This window comes from Chelonoidis abingdonii, chromosome 7 (assembly GCF_003597395.2).
Source record: "Chelonoidis abingdonii isolate Lonesome George chromosome 7, CheloAbing_2.0, whole genome shotgun sequence".
Classification (NCBI taxonomy): Eukaryota; Metazoa; Chordata; order Testudines; family Testudinidae; genus Chelonoidis; species Chelonoidis abingdonii.
In genome coordinates this window covers 93,347,623-93,372,217 of record NC_133775.1, presented here as the reverse complement: position 1 = coordinate 93,372,217, position 24,595 = coordinate 93,347,623, and the positions used below count along the sequence as shown (strand labels likewise).

The 24,595-nt window shown below is 41.5% G+C and overlaps 1 protein-coding gene across 4 annotated transcripts in view; it reads left to right on the top strand.

Moving 5' to 3' along the window:
- RBM27 (RNA binding motif protein 27) overlaps nt 1–12,143 on the top strand; it is a 43,609-nt gene extending 31,466 nt beyond the window's left edge. For all 4 annotated transcript variants that reach the window (XM_032801440.2, XM_032801439.2, XM_032801437.2 and 1 more), the window contains exons 19-21: nt 6,234–6,320; nt 6,800–6,910; nt 8,366–12,143. In XM_032801440.2, coding sequence (XP_032657331.1) covers nt 6,234–6,320; nt 6,800–6,910; nt 8,366–8,452 — 285 coding nt within the window. In that variant the 3' untranslated portion in view covers nt 8,453–12,143. The remainder of the gene's footprint in view (nt 1–6,233; nt 6,321–6,799; nt 6,911–8,365) is intronic.
- The last annotated feature ends 12,452 nt before the right edge of the window (nt 12,144–24,595 follow it).

The window sequence follows — 24,595 nt, the reverse complement described above, 5'->3', positions numbered from 1 at the left end:
AAACCCTCACGTCTCCAAGAGCTGAGTACAAATCCTGGGGCCGAAGCTGCCGGTCACCAGCCTCCTGTCATTGGTCTCCAAGATGGGGAATCGCCGTATTTGGGAAGATCCACCCAGTAACTGGCCCATGATAGCTCCTGGTCCTGCTTGACGTCCCAGTACCAGTCGGGTAGCATAAGGCGTAGATTGCCAGGTTTCCGATGCCAATCTGCTGAATACCGTCTATCCCTGACCAAGACATTCATCTCACTCAGACAGGTCTACCTCCAGGCACAGCGACTGGCACCGGTCAGATAATAGCCACCTCTCCGCCCGATCCTGGTCGCCAGGTGGCAACCACTCTGTCTATAGCTTTGGCACGGAGCAGGCTTCTTGAACTGCTGGGCAGCCCCCAATGCCTGCAGTGCTGCCTACGTCATCAGCACGGATACCTGTCCCATTGCCGCAAACACAGTGGCCAGCGCCATGGAACCATTGGGGGTCCTCCCAACCTTCCCAGGCTGCCGGTTCGGAGTCGGGAGCCTCAGACAGGCCAGCAGCCTCAACATCCTGACCCCTTCCGGTGGCTGAGACTTTGGGGGAAGGACCCCACAAGTCCAGGAGGACCGGGGGGAGCTGCCTGCTGGACCACCATTGGACGTCGAGGATCCCGCGATACTGGTATCGTCCTCGCCATTGCCAGACGAGGCTATCCCAGAGCCCCCTCACCCAGTTCCTCAGGATTACGCCAAGGCTCACTAGGAACTATCAAAGAGGGTCACATCTAACCTGGGGCTTCAGGCCAAGGAATTGGAGGAGCCTTCAGACTAACTGTTTGATGTCCTCTGCTCCTTGGTCCCTGCCAGGGTGGCTTTACCCCTTCACGAAGGGGTATGTAAGATTGCTAATGCCTTATGACAGACTCCCTCCTCCTTGCCCCCATCTCCAAAAGGGCTGAATGCAAGTACTTAGTGCCAACCAAGGGGCATGAGTACTTATATTCCCACCCGGCCCCCAATTCCCTAGTGGTTGAGGCAGTTAACCACAGGGAGAGGCAAGGTTTGGGCTACCCCCAAAAACAAAGACTCGAGGCTGAATCTCTTTGGGTGCAAAGTTTATTTGTCTTCTAGAGTGCAGTTGAGTGACCAGTCACCAAGCCCTCCTTGGCCACTACGATTACAACATGTGACAGGCCATGGCCAAGTTTGAGGCTTCGCTTCCCAAAGGGTCTGGGAAGGAATTCTGCGCAATCCTCAAGGAGGGCATGGCTATGGCCAGAGCAGCCCTCCAGGCAGCTTCAGATGTGGCAGACTCTGCTGCCTGCACCATGGTCTCTGCCATCTCCATGCAGCGAGTTTCCTGGCTGCTCCTCTCAGGCTTGTCCACTGAGGCTCAGCAGTTGATGCAGGACCTTCCCTTTGATGGCCAGGCCCTATTTGCAGAGCAGACAAACAAGCTGCACGGTTTAAAGGACTGCCATACCATCCTGAAAACTCTGAGGCTTTACTTCCCAGGCCCAGCACGTAAGCAGTTCAAACCACAACAGCCTCAGGGACAAGGGAGCCAGGCTCGGCAGGACCCGCCTCACAAGAAGGCCAAGGGCTACAAATGCCACCTGAGCCACCCTCCTCCACCCTTTGCTCAGTGAGGCTCCACCCAAAACAAGCAGAAGGGCCAAGCAATCGTTTTGAGGATGTGACCTACCAGACTATTCCCCGGATCCATCTTCTGTTTTTTTTCCAACTGCCTTTACTTTTTACTCCCTTTGGACCGCTATAACCTTGTGTTCAGGACCCAGTGGTTCAGTGCAGAGCTATACCCTTCAGTTTCTTTATACCCTTCCCCCCCCACCACCACCACCTTTCTTGTGAGAAGGGTCCCTGAAAAGGGACGGAGATCTCTTCGTGCAGGAGGTTCAAGGGTTGCTGCAGCTGGGTGCAGTTTAGGAGGTTCCTCTCAAGGAACAAGAGGTTTTATTCCTGATACTTTTTAATCCCAAAGGCCAGGAGCGGTCTATGTCTCATTCTGGACCTGGAAGACCTCCAACAAGTATCTAAAGAAGCTGCAGTTCCACATGGTCTCCCTGGTCTCTATCATGCACTCCCTGGATGCGGGAGACTGGTATGCCGCCCTTGACCTAAAGGATGCATACTTCCACATAGTGATCTTCCAAGGACACAGACGTTTTCTCCAATTCACTCTGTCAAGTTAGTTTCGGATGCCTCAGCCCTCGGCTGGGGTGCACACATAGGAGATCTCCAGACCCAGGGTATGTGGTCCCCGGAGGAGAGGAAGAACTCAGAGTGGTCTGCTTGGCATGCAGAGTCTTCCTGCCTCACCTGTCTGGCAAGGTGGTTAGAGTTCTGACAGACAACTCAACTTCAATGTTCTACATCAACAGGCAAGGGGGAGCATGTTTGTTGACTCTCTGCTAAGAGGCACTCTGTCTCTGGAACTTCTGATTCAATCATGAGATCCACCTGGAGTCTTGTCACCTGGCATTAAGAACACCCTAGGCAGGGCCTTCTCCTCTCACCATGAGTGGTCACTCCACCTGGTGGTAGCCTACATCATCCCCCAGAGGTGGGGAAATCCCCAAGTGGACCTGTTCACCACCAGGCAAATAGAAAATGTTGTTGTGAGTTTTGTTCTTGGCAAGGACTCCAGTTTTGTTCTGGGCAAAGACTCCATCTCCAATGTCTTACTCCTGTTGTGATCAGGGAGTCTGATGTATGCGTTCCCGCCTATTCCTCTCATCAGCAGGGTCCTGGCAAAGATGAAGAGAGACAAGGCGCATGTGATTGTGAGTGGCCCGGCTTGACCTTGCCAGCACTGGTTCGACACGCTTATGAACCTGACAGCAGCCCCTCCCTGGCCGCTGCCCAGTCAACTGGACCTGCTGTCACAGGACCACGGTTGGCTTTTACACCCAAACCTTATGACCCTCCACCTCTTGGCGTGGATGCTGCATGGCTGAACCTGGAGGAGCGGACCTATTTGGAGGAGGTCCAGCAAGTTCTCCTGGGGAGTAGGAAGCCCTCAACCAGACTGACTTACCTGGCCATGCAAACAAGGTCTTCCCTCTGGGCATCCAAGATAGGTGTCTCTCCCTCATGTTCTTCCGTACAGTCTGTCTTAGGCTACCTGCTTCATTTGAGAAACCAGGGCCTAGCACACTTTTTTCCATTAGAGTGAATCTCGCGGCCATCTCCGCTTTTCACCTGCCAATCCAGGGCCAGATGGTGTTTTTTCATGATATGATGGTCAGAATCTTCCTGCAGGTACAGACCCCTGTTCTGCAGTTGGATCTTAACTTGGCCCTCTCTAGGCTCACAGGCCCGCCCTTTGAGCCATTGGGCTCCTGATCTCTTTCCTACCTGTCATGGAAGGTTGCTTTCCTGGTGGCAATGACATCAGTGAGACAAGTCTCTGAGATTAAAGCCTTGACCTCAGAACCTCCGTACATGGTCTTCTACAAAGACAAGGTTCAGCTGCGGCCCCACCCAGCCTTCCTGCTGAAGGTGGTGTCTGCCTTCCATACGAACCAGAACGTCTTCTTCCTTGTGTTCTGTCCCAAACCGCACAAGACCAGCAAAGAGAGGTGTCTTCATACGCTTAATATCTGAAGGGTCTTGGCTTTTTACCTAGAACGCACCAATCTTTTCCATAAATCAGCTCAACTCTTCATTGCTACAGTGGAAAGGATGAAGGGCCTTCCAGTATCCTCACAGAGGATTTCCATCTGAATCACCTCTTGCATAAGGACTTGTTATGACCTGGCGGGGGTCCCACCACCACCAATTGTCAGAGCCCACTCAGCTAGAGCTCAGGCATCCTCGGCAGCCTTCCTGGTGCACTTCCCTATCCAGGACATCTGTAGTGCCACGTCGTGGTCCTCTGTTCACATGCTCACAGCACATTATGCCATCACTCAGCAGGCCAAAGACAACACTGGGTTCAGCAGAGCTGTGTTGCTATCTACACATCTGTAAACTCCCGCCCACCTCTGATGGTATTGCTTGGGAGTCACCTAATATGGAATGGACCTGAGCAAGCACTCGAAGAAAAGACAGTTGCCTTTTCCGTAACTGGTGTTCTTCAAGATGTGTTGCTCATGTCCATTCCATGACCTGCCCTCCTTCCCCACTGTTGGAGTTTCGGGCAAGAAGGAACAGAGGATGGGAGGGGGGTGTCATACTATGCCATATGGGTGCCACTCTAGAGGGTGCCAGAGCCAGTCCCCTACAGATACTGCTGAGGAAAAATCTTCCAGTAATGGTGCATGTGGTGAGCGCACACACACCCCTAATATGGAATGGACATAAGCAACACCTCTTGAAGAACACCAGTTATGGAAAAGGTAACTGTCTTTTTCTCCAAACAGAGTAACAGTTTCACAAATTTAACTTGGTAGGAAGTTCATATTGCAGCTTTCAGGTCCCTTTGTTGGGGTGTGAACTGTCCAAGGCTGGCTCCAGGGTTTTTGCCATCCCAAGCGGCGGAGGGGGAAAGAAAGGAGGGGGGAAAAAAAAAGCCGCGATAGTGATTGGCGCCAGCTCCACCACACCACTTTCTTGTTCAGCAGCAGGTCCTTTTCTCCGAGAGGGACCGAGGGACTTGCTGCCAAAGAGCCCGATGTGCTGCGCCTTCCCTTTGGTCGCCCTGAGCTAGTGCCTGGAGCCAGCCCTGGAACTGTTGCATCCAGTATCAGTATGGGACACAACTAAATTAATATCAAGTTTATGATAAATTTTCCTAAACGTCTTCTGCATCCTGGCACTTCTTAATCGAGAAGCCTATTAACTTTTTAGGTAATCCATAAAATATAATCAGAGCAATTGAAACACATGCTGTGTTTGTGAAACGTGACATTGAACCTTGACCAAGTTAATGCAAATAGTACCTAAACTTTTTCAAAAAGGAAGTGGTGATATGGCAAAACTGGGCAATATTCAGAGCCATTTATTAGAGTTGAGTAGAGAAAGGTAGTTCATTTCACAGAGAATTTTCATATTTCAGAAATTGATTTTCATTCCAAATTGGAACTAAAACCAAAAATTTCAAAGTTCTCTGTAAAAGGGAATGAAATCCTGGCTGTGCCCCATATGGCGGGTTAACCCAAAGCTGCAAATGCTGGTAGACCTAAGGTTCAGGTCTCTGAGGCAGTCGTCCTGCCAACTTGCTTGCCTGCCATGTGACCAGGGCGAGTTCTCTTGGACTCCTGAAATAAGGATTTTTGAAGGCACTTTATTGAAATAGAACTATATCTGCAAAACACTTTAGATTTCAATGGACTGGTCAATTCTGATGAAAAATGTTTTGTTGGAATTTTTTTCAACAAGCTCTAGTATTTTTTAGCTGAATGTGAAGTACTGCACTATAGTGCCCATTCTCTGAGAATTCTCCCAGTTTTATAAGTGAGTCATATTCTTACGAAAATGTTCTCTGCTAGTTCAGCAGCATCAGATGTTAGACCTGCAGTAAGAGATTTGGCATACCATTATTTCTATTATCTAAGTTTAATAAAGTGTTTCCAAGAAGCTTAGTAGTTTTTTAACGTAAAAACAGATTACAATTCAAGAAATGCTTTCACTGACAACAAATCCTTTTTTGCATTGAAGACAAATACAGTATGAAAGTTTTGTAAGCTCCTCTCGTTTCAACTAGATTGTACAATCTCGTTCTCTAGTATTGTAATCCAGTGTTATTGCCACTTCAATATTCAGATAAAGGGAGTTGGTTAATTGTAAAATGCAAACATCTGATTGATCTGGTGATAGTGGATTGATCAAACTTCTGTTTTCTGGCAGAGTGCTATGGTTCTCTTGCTGGACAATTTTCCTTTTGCAAATTAATGAGCTCCAAAAAGAACTACTTCATGGGACTAGAGAAGTTGTGGGGGGAGGGGTGCGTATGTGTGTGGAGGAGGGGATTAAGGGGGAAAAAGGAGAATTCTTAACACTGGTAAGTGAAGGCCCCTTTTTGTAGGGGGCAGATGTGTGTTCCTAGTTGAGCAGTGAATTTTAATTGCAAGTAATTTAAATGTGTTTCTTGAGAGACAGGCTTGAGGCTATACAGCACTGCTGGATGGTATAAGCTGTGACACCTTTCTAGCCTCAGGCTATCTCTTCCTTCCACCAAAAAAGCCATATTTAAATTTCAGCTTTGAATAGGCCCATGATGCAACATGATGGTTTGTCCGACTAGCACACCTGTTTAATGGTGCTTTTTCTTATTGTACGTCTGTTTCACAGAAATTTGGAGATATCGAAGACCTCCAAGAAGAGGATTCTCCTTTAAGTGTCATTCTGACTTTTAAGTCCCGCTCGGAAGCTGAAAATGTAAGTTCAGTAAGGGAACTCTTCCTGTGGCTTGAGGGTAAGAATCCTACTCTTTGGTACAATGTACTAGTTGAACTTTCTTCGGGGTGCTTTGTTCCATACCAGTCTGGAATAGACAGCGTGAATATTTGTTGCCATTAGTTAAATGGTTGGTGAACTCAGTATTGACAGTGCTTCAATGCTGGAGTCTTCCATCGAATCAGTCTTTGAGCCCTGTTGCTGTTCTCAGAATGCCAATGTGCATACAGTGACTCCCCCAGTTAGGAACTGTGTTGAAGCTGCTGCTCAGAAATATCCTTATGGGAGTGGGAGGTGGTAGTTGTGTAGCATAGATTTGGGAGGTGTGCACTGACACCTCTTATGGGGATTAACCTCTTCTGATTAAAGTTTCTAGCTCACTATTGGTTACCTTGTTTCTTTATTCTTATGAACCATATGTTTTTAATTCCCTTTAAAAACACATCTAAAATAAAACCCAGGCTGCTAACCAAGGATTAAGATTCAAAGACCGAAGACTACAGATATCATGGCACAAACCTAAGGTACCGTCTGTGTCCACAGAAATTGAGGAAGAGGAGTCCAAGGAAGAGGTATTGTAGTACATTGGAATAGTGGCTTATCTATTTTCACAGGATTCCTAATGGTGTAGGGATTTTTGGTTACGTAGAATGTTTTCTCTCTATTTGCTATGGAAGGTGTCTGAAGATATTGTGTCAAAGTTCACAGTAATTCTTACAAGATAGAAATGTTGAAACCTTACTTGGATATTGTACCTGCACATGCATCCTTAAGAGAGCAATGTGTATTTTTGGGTAAAATATGCATACCTGTATAAACTATCAGGGCCAAACATTTGAGTTCTCTGTGTGCTGATTATTAAAGGTACACATCAGCAGTTCTGATATGGGGTAAATTCCTTCATTTCTAGTACCTGATTTTTATTTTTTCTCCCTAATTTGGGCACTTTTATAAATGATTGGTGGATAAACAAACTTGCCTTAGCCTGGTCTGCAAAGGAAAGTACTCATTTCTGAGAACCAACTACAGTTAATAAAGACTGCTCAGAAGCAGCGTAGTATTTGATTTGTGGACTTGTGACTGTTTCCTTCTGACCCTTTTTCCTCCTTTATGATGAGGGGAAGATGATAGTATTCTTTATAAATTTTGGCAGAAATAATTATTCACATCTCAACATAAGATTATCCCTTTGACTTGTAAACTACTAGATATTTGCAGGAAACTCTAATTCAACGTTAATAATCCCATATTTGCTAGAATCAATGTAGTAAGAAGGTGAAATTACTGGTCTTAATTATTGGTACTAGATGATACATTTTGTATTAATCCTGGCCAGATGGTGCAAAACACCTTCAGAGCAACAAAAATGTGCAAAGTACATAATCTTTAAGTTTAAACTATGTATTGCTTCCTCAGATCACATGCCATCCTGAACCAAGCAGTGTTTAAGTTGGATAATTGTTTATGTCCCTTGACATGGAGGGATATGTGTATATTATTAACCAGAACTTAATAGGAATGTTGCAAATTATTCTCCCCTTAGTAAAGAATTTTATTTCACTTAAACGAAAAAGATCCTACTATTTTTGCAACATGCTGGTGCCACTGAAGAGGGGACACAGCTCCTTTTAGAGCCAGTGTATTGTGTATGCACATTGTATGGGGAATCCTTTCAGATAGTATCTAGAAGCCATTGTATAAACCTAACCCTAAAATAATATCAAGATGCTGCTGCTTTATATACACCTCTATCCCAATATAACGCTGTCCTCGGGAGCCAAAAAATCTTACCGCATTATAGATGAAACCGCGTTATATCGAACTTGCTTTGATCTGCCAGAGTGTGCAGCCCTGCCCCCCGCCTCCCCCCCCCCCGGAGCGCTGCTTTACCACTTTCTATCCTAATTCATGTTATATCAGGTTGCGTTATATCAAGGTAGTGGTGTGTAGTATATTGCCTCTTGCATATAGAGAAGTGCATTGGCATGCCATCTCTAAAACCAGATTACAATTTTGTCTTCATCCAGGAGACTGAAACCTCAGATTTATTTTTGCATGAAGATGATGACGATGATGATGAAGATGAAGATGAATCCCGTTCTTGGAGAAGATGAAACTTGATTTGGAATTGTATAGTTTTAGGAATATAGTTTGAACTACAACTTTTAAAAATTTATTTAAGAAAGTTGATGAGCCAAAAAAAATTATTTTATTTTACTTTTCAAAACACACAGATTTCAAGTGAGAACAAGTTTGTGATATGAACATGACAGATACTAGCTGTGATACTAGGTCAGCCAAAGGCCCAATGACTTTTTACAGAGTTATAAAGATCATCAGTGGTGGTAGTCCTCCTATAAAGAAGAAACTTATGAATATTGTCAAGCCCTTTTTTCACGCCACCTGTATTATCTTGTTTTTTAATGCTTTGATTTATTAGATATAAATGAAAAAATGTTACAGGTTTTATTTAGTAATATTACAGGGTTGCAGGAGAGAGCTGCAGACACATTTTCATTAAATGTCAATTGCTTCATGTTTGCTGACTCAAAAAGGGTAACATTTTATTACATGTGAAGTCACTATTGTAGGAAATATTTGTGTCTGAATTCATTTTTTGCTTAAGATCTGTCTTGAGAGCCACACACAACTTCAGTGTAGAAGACCCCAACTTTTCTGCCTTCTAGTGTTTTGTCTTCTGTTTCCTCTTGCATACTTTAATGGGGAATTAGTATGATACTGCCTGGTACTAGTTCACTGTAAATTGCTTTAAATCCTGTTTCACTGTGAAACATTAGCAGTGACACTGATATCTGTGTCATTAGCATATTGTTTCCATTCTTTCACTGTCAGTGTCAATTCATCTTACAGTTTGGATGCAAGAGTCAAGCTTAATCCAGGCTGTTGATTTATTGCATTGTCAGTATTGGTAAATATCAATCCTGTTAAACTGTATAGAGTTCTGAAACAATCAATCATGAGAACCCCCTTCTCTCACCTCCGCAGTGTGACCAGTCTGTCACTTTTATTAATATTGGGCCAAACCCATACAGTGTTCAAAGCAAGTTTTATTGTTTTTTGGCCCATGGAAGGTCAATATCCTATTATACCAAACCAGCACTTTAAGTGATATGATTCTTAAGACTAGTGTTTAAAGCTCACTTTAGGAAAACTATTTGTATTTATATCTTAAAGTGCAGTTTCATTTAAAAGGAGGTAAAACAGACGCTATGAAATTTTCAATTGCCTTTGTCCTTATACCACTTTAAAACAAAAAAGCACCAAAAATGAAATGGTGATTTTGGTAGAAATGGGGCTAAGAAGTTTAGACCCTCAAGAGCCATAGATCTTCATAACTGTTATGTGGGTCTTGCTGTTCATGAGCATAAATACATTATCCAGTAGGCTTTTTCCTTCACTCTGTAGGCATCTGTACTGTACACTTTGTACAGTTAGAGTTATCTCGTATGTAAGTAGCCATGTAAAATAGTGTCTTTGCATTCTAAATGTTGGTTTGAAGGAGCAGAGCAAACACACTCTTACCAGTTGCTGGGATTCTAAACAGCTTATTATATACATGTACCAAATGCATACATTCTTGGCTTTAGAAATCATATATTGCTTTCAGATATTTAGCACACCAGAGTATTTGGCAACTGTTTCCTTATTCAAAATAAATACAACATGTACCAGAAATTTTAATTTAGGCTAAACATAGCTAGTTACTTGAAGTCATGTTCTTTCAGGTTGCCCCTTGTACTCTTCCTCTCCATTTGAGTATCCTTTTGCTGTGGTAATATGTAAAAGAAGCCAAAACTTTATCACTTTAAGTTTTGATGTCAGTTGGAGGGAATATGTCCTTCAATATTTCCCCCCTTCATATTAAGACTTCCATTTTCTAATTAAATACTGCATTCCTACTACGGTTGAGTTTAAATTTATGAAGGAATGATGAAAAAACATTAATACTTTGAACCTAGAAGAATAATCCTTGCTCTTCTCCCACCATCTCTAATATTTTCTTAATGTCTGTGGCTCAGTGTATGTTTTGAAAGATCCATTACAGCAAATGTTTGAGTCCTGACAGTTTAAAAAATGATAGAGGGAACAAAGGATTTATATATATATATTTTTTTTTGTACAGAGTTTTTTCTTAAACTGTATAATTTTGTAAATATTTTGCTTTTTGTGTACTAAAACTACCAGCGTATAGATTTCAATAAGAATTGTTGTATTTTTGTATTTGGAAACTAAAGATTACAGTGAACGAATGAAGCTGTAAGGCAGTGTTTTTCTCAAACTGGGGTCATCGCTTGAATAGGGAAAGCCCCTTGCGGGCTGGGCTGGTTTGTTTACCTGCCCTGTCCACAGGTCCGGCCAATCACGGCTCCCACTGGCCCCGGTTCACCACTGCAGGCCAATGGGGGCTGCTGGAAGCAGCAGTCAGTAAGTCCCTCAGCCCTCGCCCCTTCCAGCAGCTCCCATTAGCCTGGAGCAGCGAGCTGTGGCCAGTGGAAGCCGCGATCGGCCAGACCTGCGGACGAGACAGGTAAACAAACCAGCCCAGCCCACCAGGGGCTTTCCCTACACAAGCGATGACCCCAGTTTGAGAAACACTGCCATAAGAGAAATTTCAGTAGCCTTTGACACAGTTAAACAGAATGGGGTTTCCTTTTCATATGGTTTTAGCGCTAAAAGGACACACCTTATCGGCACACTTTGTTGAGAGACACTTTTGCCCTTGCTCATATGTATAGGCTTTTTTAGTTTGGTGAGCTAGGCGAGAGGTAAGGGTGGAAGATTTATTTAATGGGCTTTGGAGAGATTTATATAACATTTTCTTTTGGTATACACATTGGTAGCCTTACATAAATCCTCAAGTGACATCCCAAACATGATTTCTAAGCATTGAAGCACAAAGGTGCGTTGTGCCTCCGAACTTGGCTTGTGTATTTAAAAACATGCTATTATATTATTGGGAATATAAGTGATAGGCAGCATAATAGTAACTGACTTAATTCTGGTATTTAAGGAGTGGGAAAGCTGTTTGAAAGTGACCTTCATTTTGCCAAAGCTAGAGGATCTCCCTGTGTTGTATTTTAGGGCTTAGTAGGTAATACTAAATTGTTTATTTTTAAGTAGGTAACTGAGTGCCCATTTTATTTTTTTATGGTAACATTTTATTTGTATTATGAAATCATAATGTACACCTTCAGAAAGTACAGTTGACTTAATTCATAATCAGTACTATCTCTATATATGAATACCAAGCAACTTATGTATAGGAAATTTAAAATAAAATGTTACCAAACTAAAGCCTAGTTTACAGACAATACAACTGTATATGCTAAACATTAAACCTTGATATGAAGAATAATTCTTCATTTCTTTATCACATTAAGTTCTTAAGCATAACAAAGCCCATGAGCTGAAAAGATTCATTTTGAAAACACTTGCCCATTTATGATGATGTTTCAGCAGTTTTTTAACAAAATCATGTGAAAAGGAATATAAGTTCCACTTGATGTATAGTAAACTTGTACTATAGTTTTTACAAAATTGTGAACTTGTGTAATAGTATAATAGGAGATATTGTTGAATTTCTAACTGTTTATACATTTAAATTCATATATGTAATGTTTGTTTTATTGATTACAATCTGAATTTCTAAGATGCATGTTGACTTTTTGCAATAAAGATATAATATGGAATGGTTCAAGATTTAAAAAAAGGAAAAAAGAAAAAGCTACAAATAACTAACTTAAAAAAATTGGAAAACTGAAGAATCATTCCAAAAAATTACAACCATCACAAAAAGAGCTATATCACTTTTCTTCTGAAAAATGTGTGTGTGCGCGTGTCCCTTATATGTGCAGGCTTTTGCTTGCCTTATAGTTAACGAATATTGCTGAAGCAGCTAGAGAGAAGATAGTTTCTCTGTGGAGAGCATTACAGTTCTGTAAGAGTCAATATGAAGTAATGTGGTCAGCAAACTGTAAGTATATTTGTTTTGCAGAAAATGGCAAAGCATTTAGTATCTTTTTATTTAAAAGGTAAACTAATTATTTTAATGCACCTTTGCCAGTGCACTGAACAAAATGAATTCCAGACCATCGACCTCTTGAAACAATTGAAAATACGACAGGCAGATAAAACTGCAATGTGCCAATTGTAAAACCAAGTTAAGTGATCTAATGCAAGGTGAGAACCAGTGTTGGTCCCATATTTATAATGAATCTTTAGAGCTTCTCTTTCCTTTCTAAAGTTCAATTTAAAAGTAGCAATGAGTGGAGAATTATTTTATACTAGGAGTGAGTTACACACCCTACAGCCCCTTAGAGCAAATGGATATCACCTGATCTGTAAGACGAGATGGTATCAGAGCATAAATATGGTATAAATAAGTCTGTCACAACATAGACCACCTCTTCCCCGCAAATCCAATCTGTTAATCAGAACTTCTACCTCCGCCACTGTTTCTAGCCTTTTAATGCCCACCAATCAGTTTCCTTAAATGCCTTCGCATTTTCTTCCGTGTTGTCCCTTATGCATGAGAGGGAATCATCCAATCTCATCCTTATCCTTCTTCAAATTACTCCTTAGAATTTACTCTGTCACAATGCCTACAAAACTTTGTTTACCGATCATGGTCAGGCAGGTGACAAGCTGTGATTTTTTTCTCTTCCCCTTTTTTTACTTCGTCTCAATTTTTTTTTAAAAAAGGCTATGCTACATGTAACAGTAGTGTCATTTCTTCACCATGCTCATTCACTGGTGTGTTGTATCCCTATTACCCTACCCTTCATCTGTCTGTCATTAGATTGTAAGTACTTCAAGGCAGGAATTGGCTTTTTTTCTGTATTTTTACAGTGTTCTCCACAATGGGTCCCAACGCCAGTTGAGGCCTTAGTACCATAATGGAAATAAAACAAGTTCTTCTTTTTTGAAGCTTGTTTCCTTTGCCTAAAATATAAAGCCTTGGAGCAATCAATATCTGCCTTACAAGATAAGGGCTTTTGAAGGAAAGAGGCCTTGAAATGAGGATGTTTAGGGCATGAGATTTGGAATAGAGAATAAATAGTTGCCCACAAAAGTGCTAATTGAACATGTTTTCTAATTGAGAAAAGGTAATAGAAATCATCCTGTGTGTATTTCAGAACTCTTATATTTTCTCTCATGTTTTTGCAGATCTTTTGTATGGGAATATAACTGTCTTGCACCTGAATTTTAGAAATGCCCTTTTACTGGTACAGGTGTGTCTCATCTTACGCTGGGGTTACGTTCCGCTGTCAGTGCGTGAAGCGAAAATCATGTATAGTCAAAATTACATTGACTGTAATGGCAGGCGGAATTGCCCGCACTACAGGTACAATATTGAAATTGTTGTTTTTCTCTTTTTTTTGTCGACCATGCAAAGCTGAATTCGTGCATGTTAAATACGCGTAAGATGAGACTCGCCTGTATGTGGCAGTTACAGTTATGGTGCAGAGGAAAGTATTCTTTAAAACCATTTCTGGTAAAAACAAGATGTATTAAGGAATCTATTCACAGAACAAATTGAAGGTAAATGCATTTAACTCAGATTTTTACATTATACGTCAACCATTGCTAATTAGGAGACCAGCATGCCTGTCCTATATGCCGGACTCCTGTGGAGTTGATTAGCATTTCTATGCATAGAATTTCCTCAGGGGTGGGACTAAACTTGCTAATAACTGATTTGTTCTTTTTTTATGTTTGAAATATACAAGATCAGATTGTAGCTTGTGTACTAGGAAATACATGTCAGATTCTTGATAACTGTTACCCATTTAAACATTGTTGACCCAAGCATGTGATGTGATAATGTGAAGTTCCTTAAACTACACTTACGTTCTTAAAAGTCTTATTCTTCACCCTTTTAAAAAAATGTTTTTAGAAATTTATTGTTGATTCACCCATTGGGTAGGCTTGTATTTGTCTAGCCAACAAGATGTTAGGATACATAAAGAATGGGATGGAGAACAGAGAGAATATTATGCCATCATATAACTCAGTGCTATGGCCTTGTTTAGAGCATGTGTAGGACTGGTCGCCTCACCTTTTTTTTTTTTTTTTTTTTGTTGGTTGTTTGTGTCATGAATAGATAGCTAAGGGTTAATGTTTCTTTTACCTGTAAAGGGTTAACAAAGGGAACCAAACACCTGACCAGAGGACCAATCAGGAAACTGGATTTTTCAAAGTCAGGGAGGGAATTTTTTGAGTCTGAGTCTTTTGTCGTCTCTCAGCTATGAGAAGGTTCTTCTATCTTCTTATCATCCTGTTTTTCCAAACTGTAAGTACAGGTAGAAAAACAGTATAGGCTTTTATGTTGTTTTTGGTTGTATTTACATGTGTTGTAGCTTGCTGGAATGTTTCAAATGGGATATCTTTTTTGAATCAGACTGTTTTCATATTTTTCTTATAAAGCAATAGCCCTGTATTGTCATCTTGATACAGAGAATATTTTGATGTCTTTTTTCTTTCTTTTTTTTATATAAAGCTTTCTTTTTAAGACTTGTTTGAGTTTTTCTCTCTGGGTAGGTTAAGGAACGAAGGGAGGGGAATTCTCTTTGTGTTAGATCTACGGAGGGTAACTCTGCAGCACCAGGAATGGTGGAGGGGGAAGAGAGAGATCATTCTGTTTCCTTGTATTTGGGGTTTGTCTCTTTGTGGAATAGAGGAGACATGCTTCTGGTATTGTGATGTAAAGAGATTGCATCAGTACTCTCAGGTTAGCCCAGAGAGGAAAGTCTGGGTGGGAGAGAGAGGGGGAAGGGAAAGTGGGTTATTCCGTTTGTTGTGAGAACTCAGAGTCTCTGAGTCTTGGGGTCCCTTCCAGGGAAGGTTTTGGGGAGACCAGAGGGGGCCAAAACCCTGGAATTTTTGGATGGTGGCAGCGAGATCAAAGCTAAGCTGGTAATTAAGCTTAGAAGGGTTCATGCTAGGCACCCAGAATTTGGACGCTAAGGTCCAGATTTGGGAAAGATGCTTATGATAGTTTGGTTGGTTGTTTATGACAAGTTTGGTTGCTAACGGTAATGGCTGATGTAATGTATTAAACTTCTTTATGGCATTTGATTTGGTACTGCATGATGTTTTGATTAAAAAAACTAGGATATAAAATTAACATAAGGGGAAGGATAGCTCAGTGGTTTGTGCATTGGCTTGCTAAACCCAGGGTTGTAAGGTCAATCCTTGAAGGGGCCATTTAGGGATTGGGGGGGGCGGGAACTGTCACAGACAGTACTTGGTCCTGCTAGTGAAGGCAGGGGTCTGGACTCAATGACCTTTCAAGGTCCCTTCCAGTTCTGTGAGTGCGCATGCGCGTGCACACACTCTAAATGGGTTAACGGCGGGCTAACTGCTAGGTCTCAAAATATAATTCTAAATGAAGAATCATAAAGCAGGCATGTTTCATGTCACGTCCCACAGGGATTTGTTCTTGGCCCCATGTTTAACATTATCAGTGATCTGGAAGAAAACATAAAATCATCACTGAAGTTCACAGTATTGAGGAGTGGCAAATAATGAAGTGGACAGGGCATTCATGCATAGTAATCTGTCTGATTTAGGTATCTGTGTGAAAGCATGCAGTATTCATTTTAACACAGCCAAAGGTTAAGGTCATTCATCTAGGAACAAAGGATGTAGACTATATTTGTAGGATGGGGGGACTCTGTCCTTGGAAGCAGTGACTCTGAAGAAGATTTGAGAGGTCATCTGAGATAATCCAGTAGAACGTGACCTCCCAGTGCAAAGCTGTGGCCAAAAAAGCCAAATGTGACCTTAGATGCATAATTGGGAATCTCAAATAGGAGTAGGGAGGTTATTTTACCTCCTGTATTTGGCACTGATGTGACCACTGCTGGAATACTGTGTCCAGTTCTGGTGTCTACACTTCAAAAAGGATGTTGAAAAATTGGAGAGGGTTCAGAGAAGAGCCACAACAATAATTAGAGGATTAAAAAACATGCTTATAGTGATAGACTCAAGGTCAATCTGTTTTGCTTAACAAAGAGAAGGATAAGTGGTGATTTAATTGCAGTCTGTAAGTATCTACATGGGTAACATATTTGATAATGGACTCTTCAGTCTAGCAGAGAAAGGTACAATACAGTCAAATGGCTGGAAGTTTAAGATAGACAAATTCAGTTTGGAAATAAGATGTATATTAACGGTGAGAGCAATTAACCATTGGAACAATTTACCAAGTGTCATGGTGTGTTGTCCATCGCTGACAATTTTTAAATCATGATAGGATACTTTTCTAAAAGATCTGCTCTAGGAATTGGTTCGTGGAAATTCTGTGGCCTGTATTATATAGGAGGTCAGCCTACGTGATGACAGTGGTCCCTTCTGGTCTTGGAATCAATCTCAAAAAGGCTATTTCAGAATTAGGGGGTGGTCAGAGAAAGGAGATGAAAAGGATTAGCTGCTTCAAAAAACTCTTATATGAGGAGATTGAAAGGATGGGATTTACCTTGGAAAAGACTAGATAAAAGGAGGCATGAGAGAAGTATATAAAAAGAATTGTTTTAGACAGTAGATCAGGAGCTTCTGCTTTATCTAATTTCACTGAAAGTCTTTGTTTCTATGAAAATGTGATAAATTCAAAACCTATAGAAGGAAATACTCTTCACACAATGTATAATTAGACTGTGGAATTCATTGCTACAAGATGCCATTAACCAAAAACATAGCAAGATTTGAAAAGAGATCGGATATTAATGGACAAGAATATCCCAGGTTTTAATGGATAACGCTATCACATTTTGTAAGAGATGTTAACCTTCGTGCTTCAGAATTTGAACCAATCTTGAACTACTAGGAGGGGCTTTTTGCATCTTCCTCTGAAGCATCTAGCGTTGGCCCCTGTCTGAACCACAGTGTTGCACTTAATGCATGATGGGTCTGATCTGGTATGACAATTCCTTTGTAATTAAAAACCCCTCCTCGTGTATCGAATAAGGGAGGAGGATTTCAGCCTATGCTTAAAATTGACATAATGGTGACTGACTGACTGTCTTATTGTCAGTTGTAAGATTTTCATAATCGGGGCCGGGGTGGGGATTGGAAGCCAACTGAACAGTGCATGTCAGTTATATTTAACTCACTAAAGCCTACATACACATTGCTATAGTACTTTTTGCACAGTAAAGCTATAGCTGTGAAACGGTTCACTTGGGGCAAAATGCAAACAGATTAATTGTAGATTATTTTTTTTCTACAGGATCTTCCATTGACGCACATTTCTGCAGTCCATTGAAGGTTAACCAGCCAGTCCAGGTTTTGGCGTTTAGGCTACTTGATACAGGTAGGACTGTGGTAAGTAACTGTTAGATGTCTATAGTGGTCTTGCATGTAATGCAGCCTGGTATTTTGATAGTAACCATTTATCTGTAGCTATTTTATCAAAGATTAAAATGATTAAATACTGAAGATAAATAAGCTGGTGGGTGACAAGTTTTGTTTTTTCAGATGAGCGTAATAAAGCATAGGGTTGAACTAGAAAACAAGTGATAAAAGGTATTTCACTGAGACCGTCTGTTGGAGGAGCCTTTTGTAGAAGTGTCGCTAGCAGAGGCGACGCATCGGGGAGGGGCACGTGCAGGGTCACATGCCCGCCAAATTTGCTGCTTGTGTACACTGCTGAAGCCATCCGCCCTCACTCTGCCCCACCTCCCCCCCACTATCAGCCTAAGTTATCTGATTGCTAGATCAGTGCTTTCTCACAATACATCTTGGTTCTCTTGTCTCTTTTTCTGCATCACCTATTTTTTTGCCCATTCACAGCTTTAAAAATCCGTATTTAAAGAGAATATCTGTATAGAAAATGAATTGTGCTAACTATTCAAATAATTGTAGTATGCTTATTTGGAAAGTGTTTAGTGAGTTTTAGGTGCTACCACAATTTAAATAGTTACTATTAAACTATAAAGTTTTTAAGGTGGGTGAGGCAATATCTTTTACTGGACCAACTTCTGTTGTTGAGAGAGACAAGCTTTCGAGCTATACAGATCTAGGAAAGGTAGAGTATCACAGCTAAAGACAAGGTGGAACAGTTTGTTTAGCTTAAGTAGTTAACACCTATTCTAAGGGCTAGTCTATGCTACTAGGCAACATCACCACAGATGAACTGATGCCTATGGAGAGTGCTCTCCTGTCAGCAAATCACTCCAGCTCAATGAGAGGGAAGCTATGCTGACGGAAGAGCGTCTCCCACTGACATAGCACAGTGTAGACACTGCTTGAAGTCGATGTAACTTATGTCGTTCGGGTTGGCTTTTTCACACCCTTGAGCGACTTAAGTTGCATCGACTGGGGCTTGTCTACATGACTGCTTAAGAGACCGGTGAAGTAGCCTGTTAACACCTCTGCAGTCATTGAACAGAAAAGGAAGATTTGTGGGTTACAGATTGGAGTAATAAGCCATAAATGCAGTATCTTTATGGTGCACAACACCTTCAAAAGATGAGCCTGGGAGCTTAAATTCATGACTCTACTAGATGCTCTAAGGCTTAAGGCAAAGTGCTCAAACCTCCTGACAAATGTGTGGTTATACTTGATCTTCTGAAACTTGTTGGGTTTTGATGCTTTTTTTGGTTACAATTATATTGGCATCTGTAACTTATAGTAATGCTTTATTTCTTATGTTTCCATTTAAATCAGTTTTGTACGCTGAAAACCTTGTGGGTTGAAATAAGAAATGGTGAGAAATTGAGGCTGTAGGAAGTTTATCCTGTAGAGGGCACAAGAATACAGAGATCTTACACTTACACCACAAACTCTGATTGTGACTGTCTGCTCTTAAACCCACTTTCGTACATCTATGGCTTGACAAGTTACTTAAGCTTGTCGGAAGAGTACTTTTGTATTTGCTCCCAGAATTTTAAAGGTGTTTAGGTGCCTAAAGATGTAACTAGGTGGAGAGTTAGACATGTAGGTGCTTTTGAAAATCACATGATAGATGTCGTGGGACTTAACATTGTAAGACTAAAGCCCTCACCTAGGCACTAAGAACCAGATTTTTTAGTTAGTGTGATAAGTTTGTCATTCAGAATAAAGCACTCTACACCTAAAGCTTGTCATTTCCAGAGCCAATGTTAAACAAATTGCCTCTCTGTAGCAGCCAACATCTCCACTATTTGTTGTAACTAAGGCTTTGTCTACATGAGCACTTTTGTTGGTAAAACTTATGTCACTCGGGTGTGAAAAAAACATCCCCTGATGGATAAAAGCATCGGTGTGAGGACAGCACTATGTCAGTGGGAGATGCTCTCCTGCTGACCTAGCTACCGTTGCTCATTAGGGGTGGTTTAATTATGCAGGAGAGCTCTCTCCCACCACCATACAGTGGCTACGTGGGAGACCTTACAGCGGCATAGCATAGTGTGGATATAGCCTCAGTAAAGAAATTCCGGCTCCATAGGTTTGTACTGACTTTTATCCATGCCAGTTGGTTTTTAAGAAATGACTTGGCATTTTAAGCTGGATACCAGTCTAAACATTCACACTCCAGTACCTCTAACCCTTTTTGTAAGGGAAAAGGCAAGTTTGAATAGCTTTGATTTCCAGAGGAAAGATTTCTAACTTCAGGTATTTAGGGTGTCCATATTTCCCAAAGGTAAAATGGGACATGGTATGGGGTTAGCCCAAGCCCTCTCCCTTGCTCCCCCATCATGGGGTTAGCCTGAGCCATCTCCCTGTGCAGGGCTGGCGTCCTGAGCCCTCGCTACTCCCTTTATGAGGCTGGGGTGGGGTTGCTGCTGGCTCGAGCCCTGCCTCCCCCCCACAGAGCTGGCATCACCGCTCACCCCTGTCCCCGCAAGTTCCACCACACGCCTTTTTTTATTATTATTATTTAACAGAAGTGGTCGTTTGTCCCATTTGCTCTAGCAAACGGGGCAAATGCCCACTTTTGCCAAAAAAGTCAGGATAGCAGGGACAGGGCTTAAAAAAGTGACTGTCCTCACCAAAATGGAGTGTATGGTCACCCTAACTATTAAGAGTCCAAGAAAACAGCCATCAGGGCCCAACAGATAAGGTGCTTCCAGGCTTTTTCAGGAGTTTTAATAGGACACACTAATAAAAGGTGAGATACTTTTGGAAGGGATGTTGGAGAGTAAATGATAGTGAATATTTATCATAAAAACCTACTGGAGTCTCTATCTCTGCAGCTAGAAAATGTTTCTGGTAACCCCCCCCACCATACTTGATGTGTGTCTAGTCCTTTGAAGATGTTTATTTTGGGGTAAAGTAGATGAGAAATGAGTATAAGTACAAAATATTTGCCATACTAGGTCAGGCCAATAGTTCATCTAGTTAGTATCCTGTCTTCAACAGTGGCTAGTACTAACATGCTTCAGAGGAAGGGGTATGAATCACCATTATAAAACGAAACTTTTTTGAACAGTTTCAATAGATGTGAGTTTTTAGCAAAGCATAATAAAGCTCAGTTCCCAGTCTGACCTGACAGACATGGAGGCTTCTGTACTTAAGCTGCTTTCTTGGACAGTTTGAACAAAAGAAACGCTAAGAGTGTGAATTTTCAAAAGCACTTGGCCTTATCCTAATTTTACTTCGATGAAAATCAATGGTAAAACTCCCATTTACTTCAGCTGAAGCAGTGATAGGTCAACATTAAGCACTTTTTAAAATCTGGCATGAAATGTTTTGTTGAAATAACCCAACACAAACTTTTTTTGAAAAAATCTTTTCAGGGATAATATGAAAATTGTGCATCTTGTGACTTTCAAAGTTTCTCGGCAATTTTTGCTGCATTGTTAAAATTCTAAATGGTTTTTTTTAATCACACTTCCTTTTTGCAAAAGTAAACCAATTTTTCAGAGCAGTATGTCAAATCAGTTTTGGGGCTTGTCAACATTGCAGTGTTTGAACACCACTGTGAAGAATCACGTTAGCTGACATGATGGCAACCACAAATCAATTAATTAAAATCTTGTTCAAATACAAAACTTTATGTAGACAAGTCCTTGCAGAAAACCTGTCTCCAGCAAAAGGCGATTAATAGCACCTAAACCTGAACACAAATAACAGTAATAAGGACGTTTCCTGTCCATCCCTCTTCATATCAAGGAGGTGTGACCTTCTGTTTGAATGCTAACGTTATTAAGCAAAGGCAGGTCCTTTTTTCTTGAAAGGGACTTAAATGTAAAAATCTTTAATGTGGCAATATGAATTTAAGCATACAGATGAGGCAAAGAAAAGCGAGGGCTTCAGTATAAGTGAGTTAATCACGTTTTCATTTCCTGACTTCTGTTTAAAGTTCTAACCTGCAGTTAACGTTTGCATTTATTAGTATCACTTTTACATTTATATAGAAATCTACATCTCCAAAGCATTTTACACACTGTAGCAAATCCTTGTAATAAGGGAGGCAAGCACTGTTCTCATTGTGCAGATGGGCTCATCTCTCTAATCTGAAATGGCTGTTTGGATTGTGGCTCTCAAAATGCCCATAAGAGTTGACCATGTGTACAGGTTAGGAAAGGAAGGGGGGTGCTTGATTTTTACCAGGAACTAGCTGGAGCCCTTTCTCCCCTTTAGCAATATAAAGGAAGGACAGGGTGGTTGTAATTCCTTAACACTTATTCACAACACCCTGACTGAAAGAGTCATGCTATCCAGCTGAGTGATTTTAGTTTTGTGTTACCTTATTTTAAATAAGGTACAATGAATTATCTGGGAGGCCTCCTCAGGAATTGGATTGTTTATCAGCTATGGTCGCCAAGTTGTCTGTAGCGACTCAAAAGCATGAGTTCTATACTTAGATTTCACCAACCAAATATCAAGTGTAAATTCCTCAGGCATTATAACAGCATAATGATGGAGTCACTGACAGTCTTCTTGGGTGCTTTGGTCTATCTTGCCACCGAGGCAAGTTTGCCTTTGTGGTTGATGGCCCCTTACATCAAAAATCACAACAATATTCAGGTTATTTCCAATCTCAAAGGACCAATCACTTACCCCAGGTCAATTGCACTTTAGATTTTACACCATAGACAATGCTTGTACCCAGTCCTATAATTTAACTAAAGATGTATTAACTAAGAAAAGGAAACGAGTTATTTACAAGGTTAAAGCACATAAACATACATATGAGTTACAGTCTTCTGTTTCAAAAGATGATAGAAGCTACTGTAATATGCAAGCTTTAGGGTTAATCCAGGCTAAGCAGCTGGGGATCCTTTGCTTGTGCTTAGAAATCTTGCCCTGCCAAAGTGAAAGCAGTATAGAGGTAGTTTCTTCTTGTCAGGGATTTTTATTCCCTTCCTCCAGAGTTCAAGCGTCTACTCATCCTGGGTGGGGAAGAAAAATTAACAGTCTTCGTTCCTTGTTTCACAATGGGTCATTTGGTTTCAATGGGCATTCTTGTTGGCAGGAGGTAACACCTTCTGTAGGAAGCCAGCATTTTACATGAGTTAATGCTTCTTTCCTGTTAGTTGAGGTGAGTTAGGGCAGTGATTCTCAACCTCTCCAGACAGCTATACCCCTTTCAGGAGTCTGATTTGCCTAGCATACCCCAAGTTTCTCACACACACACCCCTTAAAAACTATTTACTTACCCAATCAAGCATAAAAATACAACTGTCACAGCACACTATTACTGAAAAACTATTTACTTTCTCATTTTTACCATATAATTATAAAATCAATTGGAATGTAAATATTGTACTTAAATTTCAGTGTGATACTTGAGCCTGTTTTCACTTGTGAGCCTTGTCATTCTGGGAAGCAGTGAAGCAACAGCATCAGTTAAATTTTTCTCCACATTGAGTCTATTCCTACTCTGTCTTGATGGCAGTCTTAGTAGAAAATGAGACTTCACAAAGATATGTTGACCCGAAAGCCAAAACATAGTTCCTAAAGTCAGTGTATTCTCTCTGTACTCAGGGACAGCTTTACGGGTTTGCAAGCAGCGCAATTGCCCTAGTCTCCGCAAAGCTACGCTACTCAGGCTTAGGCTCCAGCTCCATTCAGCGGGGCTCAGACTTTGGCTTCAACTTCAGCCCCAGGGAGTGGCGCTCAGCGTTTGGCTTTCTGCCTTGGGCCTCAGCGAGTCTAACACTGGCCCTGGCACCCCCATTAAAACAAACTCTCAACCCACTTTGTGGTCGCGACCCAAGTTTGAGAGCTGCTGATTATAGTATAGAGCAATATAAACAAGTCATTGTACAAAGTAACATTTCATACAGACAGACTTTGCTAGTGCTATTTATGTAGCCTGTTTCAAAACTAGGCAAGTATCTAGATGAGTTGATGTACCCCTTGAAAGACCTGTGAGCTTGAGCCCCACGTGGGGTTCACAGCATAGAGCCAGCCAGCCTTTCTTGTCAATTTCAGGGCTGCTGCCAGTCTCAGAGCCAGGGGCTCACAACTGAATCTGTGAAATTGACAAGAAAGGCTGGTAGGCTCCTCCTGTGAAATTGAGCCCAGCACAAGGCTCACAGCTGGGGCTGTCACCTCCCGGGGTGGAGGGTGAGGGCTCCAGCTATGAGCCCAGCACCTGGCTAACAGCTGTGGGGAGAGGGGTAATGTCAAGGTTTTTTCCCCCACTTTGAACTTTAGGGTACAAATGTGGGGACCTGCATGGACACTTCTAAGCCTAATTACTAGCTTAGATCTGGTAACACTGCCACCACTCAGAATTTCAGTGTCTGGGGCACTTTCTGTCCCCCCAAAACTTTCCCCTCCCTGGGTTGCTGAAGAAACTTCACCAATTCCCTAGTGACACAGATCCAAACCCTTGGATCTTAAAATAAGGAGAATTAACCTCTCTTCTTTCCCCCAGCAATCCCTGGTGAGTCCAGATCCAATCCCTTGATCTTAAAACAAGGAAAAATCAATCAGGTTTTAAAAGAAGCTTTTAATTAAAGAAAGAAAAGGTAAAAATTATCTCGGTAAAATCAGGATGGAAAATGCTTTACAGGGTAATCAGATTCCTATAGACCAGAGGGGGCCCCCCTCTAGCCTTAGGTTCAAAGTTACAGCAAACAGAGATAAAATCCTTCCAGCAAAAGAAACATTTACAAGTTGAGAAAACAAACATAAGACTAACACACCTTGTCTGGCTAATTACTTACAAGTTTGGAACATGAGACTGATTCAGAAAGATTTGGAGAGCCTGGATTGATGTCCCATCCCTCTCAGTCCCAAGAGCGAACAACAAAACAAAAAGCACAAACAAAGACTTCCCTCCACCAAGATTTGAAAGT